General features: G+C 44.0%; 1 protein-coding gene across 2 annotated transcripts in view; it reads right to left on the bottom strand.

Moving 5' to 3' along the window:
• Positions 1 to 41: 41 nt before the first annotated feature.
• Positions 42 to 7,040, bottom strand: part of abcc3 (ATP-binding cassette, sub-family C (CFTR/MRP), member 3) — a 17,201-nt gene continuing 10,202 nt past the window's right edge. Inside the window, exons 16-21 of one of the 2 annotated variants that reach the window (XM_087172429.1) lie at positions 6,705 to 7,018; positions 3,343 to 3,542; positions 2,161 to 2,287; positions 1,125 to 1,226; positions 464 to 610; positions 42 to 374 (exon numbers count right to left, since the gene is read on the bottom strand). In XM_087172429.1, the coding sequence (XP_087028555.1) occupies positions 57 to 374; positions 464 to 610; positions 1,125 to 1,226; positions 2,161 to 2,287; positions 3,343 to 3,542; positions 6,705 to 7,018 (1,208 nt within the window). In that variant the 3' untranslated portion in view covers positions 42 to 56. The remainder of the gene's footprint in view (positions 375 to 463; positions 611 to 1,124; positions 1,227 to 2,160; positions 2,288 to 3,342; positions 3,543 to 6,704; positions 7,019 to 7,040) is intronic. The other variant, XM_023400644.2, reaches the window with a different exon arrangement.

The raw sequence follows: 7,040 nt of genomic DNA, 5'->3' as shown, positions 1-7,040 counted from the left end.
CTTCACATCTTTGACTGAAAATGAATCACTAATCATTTCACCAATAAAGTTTCCGTTCACTTTTCCTTCGACTGAATCTCAGAGACACAGCTGACGACGACCACCGAAAAGCTTTTCCCATCAGTCAAAGAGATCATCAGCTGTTCTGCTATCAGAAGCTCTGAGTCCTGTGTGTGTGTGTGTGTGTGTGTGTGTGTGTGTGTGTGTGTTGTTACCTGTGGAATGATGGTGAGTTTGGACCTCAGGTCATGCAGGCCTATCTCAGAGATCTTCACCTTGTCGATGGTGATCTCTCCTGCTGCGGCCTCCAGCAGTCTGAAGAGGCAGAGCGTCATGGAGGACTTTCCCGCTCCGGTGCGACCCACGATACCGATCTGCACAGAAACACACACAGACCTGATTAGTGAAGCCGTTTTCTTGACCCACCATCCTTTAGTGATTGTCCCACCACACCCTCGCCCACCTTCTCTCCTCCGTTGACGCTCAGTGTCAGGTTCTTCAGGACGAGGTCCAGTCCCTCTCGGTACCGAACGCTGTAATCCTGGAACTGCACGTTTCCCTCCATGGGCCATTCAGGAGGGGGCTTCTTGTCCTCCACCTCCCAGGGGGCCTGTGAAGGTAAACGCAGCGTTTCTGACCAGGGAAACTTTCTGAACAACTCATTAGCTGCTTGGCTTTTCACACAACTGATTTGTTTCTCACTCTAAGAACCTGAGTCGGTCGCCACAGTCACTCGGAGCTGCCAAACATTTACTTCCCCTCTGGGACAAACTGGACGCTCCAGACAAAGGCTTTCACTAACAACTATACCAGCGATAGAGGGGCCCTTATTGTGAAAGAGCTGCAAGAGTACACTGTGTACAGTACAAATGCCCTGTTTATCTTATGCAACACAGGGGCCCATGTTGGCATCAGGTAATCTAATATTTCTGGATCTAGTTATAGTTTATAGGTCCTGTGTTTGTAAGGAACATGACTTGGCAGCAGGACAATTTTTTTAGAATGTAAGTAAATTCCTACATTTAACAGCAGCTCAAAGCCGACGCTGTTTTACTCCTGAAAGCAAACACATGCAGAGTCCGACTGAAGCGTCTGCGGAGAGAGAGACACTCTTCATAACACACCTCTGTCTTGGTCTCAGAATATTCCTTCACTCTCTCCACAGCTACGATGTTGCTCTCAAGATCTGACGTCATCCGCACCATCCAGTTCAGAGACATGGTCACCTACAAGAACAACACAGGCTTTAAAGTGATCCTTAAAAACAAAGGTTTGCACCCCACAGGGCGCTAATGCTGTTGGCCGGGATGGGGGTTACAGTTAGCTAAAAGCTAATGGATAAACAGTTAGAACAGTTAGCTAAAAGCTAATGGATATACGGTTAGAACAGTTAGCTAGAAGCTAATGGATAAACGGTTAGAACAGTTAGCTAGAAGCTAATGGATAAACAGTTAAAACAGTTAGCTAAAAGCTAATAGATAAACAGTTAGAACAGTTAGCTAAAAGCTAATAGATAAACGGTTAGAACAGTTAGCTAAAAGCTAATGGATAAACAGTAAGAACAGTTAGCTAAAAGCTAATAGATAAACGGTTAGAACAGTTAGCTAAAAGCTAATAGATAAACAGTTAAAACAGTTAGCTAAAAGCTAATAGATAAACAGTTAGAACAGTTAGCTAGAAGTTAATGGATAAACGGTTGAAATAGCTGAAAGTATTTTTTTTGGCCACTTTGAGGCAGCAGAACAAGCTTTAAATATAGTGAACTTGTTAGCAAACAGTTATTTATCTACATATCCAGCAACTGTGAGCAATATCATTTGGAGTCATGTTTCTGTCTACCCGTCTTTTTTTATCTCTATTTTAGTGTTCAACAACTCCAGAGAAATGAGGTTCTCTAGATGCTAAATGCTCCTCTATGTTCTATGTTAGCTAGTCGCTAACTTTGTTTTTTCTGAGAGCTGAGTTTGTGGTTGGAAAACCAAAATAATGAGCTAAAAGAGACTAAAAGGTCTGGTGATGAGTCAGTTACACATTGTACGTAGTCATGTCATCCTGATCTAGCTAACTAATAAGGTAAAGGAAACCACCTTCAGCAGCTGAACTCAGACAGCAGTTAAATGCTCCATGCGGATCATTAACGGCAGGTATTTTGAAGCGTACCTGTAGAGCGTAGGACACAGACAGACCCACGAGGCCGGGGTTCAGATTCTCCTTTCCGGTCACAGCGAACAGAGCAGCAAACAGCACTATGCAGTTCCCGATGAACTCAATACGCACTCCCAGCCACCTGTGTGACAGAGTTACAGCACAGTTACAGGTAATAAGATATAAATACGGTGATATAAATATGTAAGTGAGTGCAAAAACAATAAACTGTAAAATAAATTAGCATCAAGTCTTTTCAGGCACGCTGCAGAGTGACCTTACTGATTGACTTATCCTCCACATGAATGTCTCATATATCAGGGAGTGATATGTTTGTTTTCACAGTACTGATTAATTATTATAAGCTCTTTTCTCTGCAGACATTTTTACAGGCCAAAGCAGAAGAAGCATAATTACATTACTTATTAAGTAAAGAGGAGCTGGACGTGTGCTGTAAGACTTCTGTAACTAAGTATACTGTACAATAAGCATTCTGTATGTGAGTTTATACAGCGTGTGCTGTGCAGCTGAGGGAACTCGTCTCTCTGCAGCGAGACTCTGAAACGCTGGTGTGTGTTTGTTCAGTGAAACGTGTCAGCGGCTGCGTTCCAGTGTTGAAATCTTTTCATTTTCTTTCACCGGTTCGAAATGACTGGCAGTTTACTTTAGTGAGGTGATTATTAGGGATCGACCGATATGGTTTTTTTCAGGGCCGATACCGACATGCCAACACAGAACTACTGCTGTATGAGGAACCTACACACTACATCCTCCACAGCGATCATCTACAACTGTCTAAAACTATTTTAATAAAAACTGTAATTATAATCTTCATGAAGGAGGATTTACTGCAGGACTGACTACATCAGTTTTACCTACATGTTCCTAATAAACTGAACACTGAGTGTATATTAGTAATTATCAGCTGTGTGCACAGACTGCAAAGAGCCTGGCTGGAATTAATTGGTTGATTTCTGATTCACCTGGTAACCTAAAGATGCTCTTTGATTTAATGCTTTTATCATTTATTATCATCATCACCAAATAAGATGTTTTACCCCTCCCCCTTTTTAAAATGTAACGCACTAACATGTTTATTTTATTGGTTAAAATGCTGAATATTACCACCGATAATCGGTCGATCCCCACTGATAATGTGTGTTTCACACCAGCGGCTCTGTGCAGGAGGACACGTACCTGTTGGACACTATACCAGGGTAGTAACTCTTTTGGTTCTCATCCACTTTCATATCACTCATCAGAACAAAGGCAGAGTGTCTGCCATAGGCTCGGATTACACTAGAGCCCGTGATGGTCTCAGAGAAATGGGAGTATATGGGAGAGCGGCTGACCGACTCCAGGCGCTTTAGCTGCCGAGACGTGGCAACGTAAAATCTCTACAGGCGTCGAGGGAGGGGGGGGGGAGAAAAAGAAACACAACATTACAACTGAACAAGACATGACAGATGTTCAGATATTCAAAATAATCATTATGATGCACACAGACGAGCCCACACACATACACAGTCGCAAGCACTCGGAGTAATAAAGAGCCTGTTTGAACAAACCACCTGCAGTGGTGGTTTGATATTCCTCTCTTCAGATAAGGAGCCAGCTAATGTTACATAAGCTCCTCCCAGGTGGTGATTTCCAAGCGTACGTGCAAATCAGCTCACCTGCATTCACCTCGGGAATGTCTTACAACACACTTTTGAAATTTAGAATTTAGTATAATCATTATTATTATTATTATTGCATCATAACTTCATCCATGTTTTTCCACGAGGCCCAAAGGACTGGTGATTTTAACTGCAGGTGTTTTGTTTTTCATTACATCAAAAATCTAATTTACAGTCTATAAAATAAAGTTGTTTTGAAAATGTTAAAAGCCTGAAGCAGCAGTTCCCTGAGCACCAACAGTATGTGCAGACGTGGAGTTACAGTGAGGACAGACACATGATGCCATGCAGGATAGATGCCATGACAAAGCCACAGGAGTGAGATAAGCTTCTGTTAGCACGGGTGATATTAATCATTTGGAAGTCAGGTTAGTAGCAAAGAGGTGAGCACACAGACCCTGAACGCCTCATGAATCTCTGCTCTGTCGCCACTTTAATGACCTGCACACATCGGCGTATGTGCAGGTTTAAAGATACTGACTGTGTCTTCACAGAGTCACACTGGATGTGCTTCTGTGTGATGCACAGACAAACTGATCGACTCTCTCACCTGATTGGTTGACAGACTGTGAGTCGTCTCTACCCAGCGTGGTTAAAGGGGTACTCCAGCAGTTTAGTCACTTCCACAAAATTGGGGGAATCACACGTGTTAAAAGTAAAATATACTGTAAAAGTATATATAAGTTTCTTATTTGTTCACTTTGAATCTGTGCTGTAGATGAGGCTGTTTGCTCTATCCGACCCGGCCGACGTCTGTTCTCTGTGCTCGGTAATGTAAAGTGTTTCACTGCTGCTCGTACGTTCCACATCTGAAGAAAATCACACTGCCGAGACAAACGCCCTGATTCAGTATTTGGCTTCGCAGCAGCACAAAGAAACAACGAGTTCAGAAAAGACAAACAGGCAGTTTGCACAGTTTGCAGAGCCGTTTAGGATGTACAGGCTGTAGACAGTGTGGACTCTGTTTTCTGACATGGTGCATGTGACTGGACTGACTGTACACGACTCAGTGACCTCGACTTCTGAGAAGTTTAAGGACGATTTAACCTCTGCACCTGCGGTCGGAGCTCCGCACACGTCGGGATTCTGCTCTTTTTGAAGATGAAAACCGGGAGAAACTTTTTGAAAAGACACAAACAATATTTCACGAGGCATTGAAAGAACTAACGGGCTTTTAAAAAACAAGCTCACAAAAATGATGGAGGAGGAGGAGACTTAGAAAGTGATCTGGTCCCGGTCCTGAGTCTTTAATGACGCAATTTCTGCCACAAACTTTGCCACTGACTTTTACTTCCTCGTACGGTTGAAGCTCCGAGAACACTGGACGCTTTCAGTCGTCACACTTACAGTTTGTAACTCTGAAAACTCCCACAGCCGACGTCACACGACCGCAGCACTCCAGACAAGAGAGCTGAACTTCATGTGTGGAATTGGTGGAGTGCCCCTTTAACCGGAGGTAACAGCAGAAATATACCAAAGTGTGCCACCTAGAGGTCGGGTACAGGAGTGCAATCCTTTTCTACACCTACACTCATCAGCTCTTCTTCACCTGAACACAACACGAGCACAAACAACCGTCACCTTTAACCTGGTCTGAATCAAACGTCCTGATCACAGTAATGATTCTGAAAACACTGGTGATCATCTCCAGCGTTGAGACGTGAAAGTTAGTGCTGGATTTGAATTCGCTTGAATATTAGTGTCTGATTCAACACTACAAACGACAACAACCCTGAGAGGTCAGACGGCGGCGCTCGGTGACAGAAACAACCTGCAACTGTGGCCGAAAGGAGACTGGAGGACAGGTGAAGCAGATTAAAGGTTAAACTACTGAGGAAGATTCAGGAGTCTGCTGCTCGACAGGCGGACTGGGTTTTCAGTCAGCTGCAGATTCTGAGCTCAGACGTGATGAAAGCTCTCTCTCTACATCGCTCCAGGTCACGTCTGATTGGATATGGATGAGATCAAACTGTCCAACCACTGAGTTTATTTCTGTCTCCAGAGCAGCTCTGCCTCTGAGAACTGTGTCAGTTTACCAGTAATAACAAAAGTTACTGTTATAATAATTACAATCATTAATAATTCCAACATTATCAAGTGGCAATTTACAGGTTCGAACCCTTTTGTGCTCAACAAAAACACTTAATTATGGATTATGGATTGGGCCGATTGGGATCATATTTCTAGTTATGGTTAAGGCTTGAAATGGCAAATATTGATGAATAAGTCACGCCCACTTTCATCAGTCAATATTTCGGTTAATAATTGCCTCCAGGACATGTGCAACAAATTTGGTGAGATTCTGTCCACCAGGTTTTGAGGTACACACTTTTGGTGTTTGTGGCGCCCCCTGTGGGTCGGGCTCAAAATGCTTTAATAGGCCTACTGTCTGTCACGCTATGAAGTTACCTACCCAGTCTCATGATGACTGGACAAATGGTTAATGAGTTACGGCTCGAGCTCCGTCCATAGAGAAAACACTTTGTTTGATGGCGGCCATGTTTTGTTTTTTGACTGATTTTGCTCATTTATAGTAGAAATGTGTATGAATTCATCATGTCATTTTACTGTTTTACACATTATGAATATCGGCACAAAAATCCATCTGCGGACTTTAGTGATCCAAGAGGCTCGGGGGTTCGAACCCTGACTAATTACCGCTGATTCCTAACGAAGCTAACGGAGCTAACGGAGCTAACGGAGCTCCACTGGGTCACTACAGACCGAGCAGCTACACTACTGCACTACAACACTGCAGCTACTCCTCTACAGCCACGGTCACCACGTCAACCACATGCAACAGTCGAGCAGCACGCACTCAACAACACTCTCAGACATGCATGTTGTATTAATGAGTTAGCAGACTTGTTTCCTATTTACCTGAACCCACCAATAGAACACCATTAATGGGGCTATGACTATGAGGAACATTGGGGTGAGGGCAGAGCATATGAGCAGCACATTCAGTGTGTACCAGAAAGTGCGCATCCATATGTCAATATTTTCTGGGATGTGGGAGTCTATAGCGTCCATGTCTTTGCTGAAGCGGTTCAGTAACCGCCCAGTGGGGGTGCTCTCGAAGAAGGCCTGCGGGGCCCGCAGGACCCCCTGGAGCAGGTTGCGGTGTGTGAGCTTGGCCGCCCGCAGCATACTGTAGCCGCGGCACAACAGGCAGTTAACCAACAACAGCACACCTGCGAGAGAGGGGAGGGGTGG

This window comes from Seriola lalandi, unplaced genomic scaffold (genome assembly GCF_002814215.2).
Source record: "Seriola lalandi dorsalis isolate HSWRI2012SDOR001 ecotype SW California unplaced genomic scaffold, Sedor1 jcf7180002052769, whole genome shotgun sequence".
Classification (NCBI taxonomy): Eukaryota; Metazoa; Chordata; class Actinopteri; order Carangiformes; family Carangidae; genus Seriola; species Seriola lalandi.
Note: the sequence above shows the minus strand (reverse complement) of the source record. Positions and strands in the feature narration are given on the sequence as shown.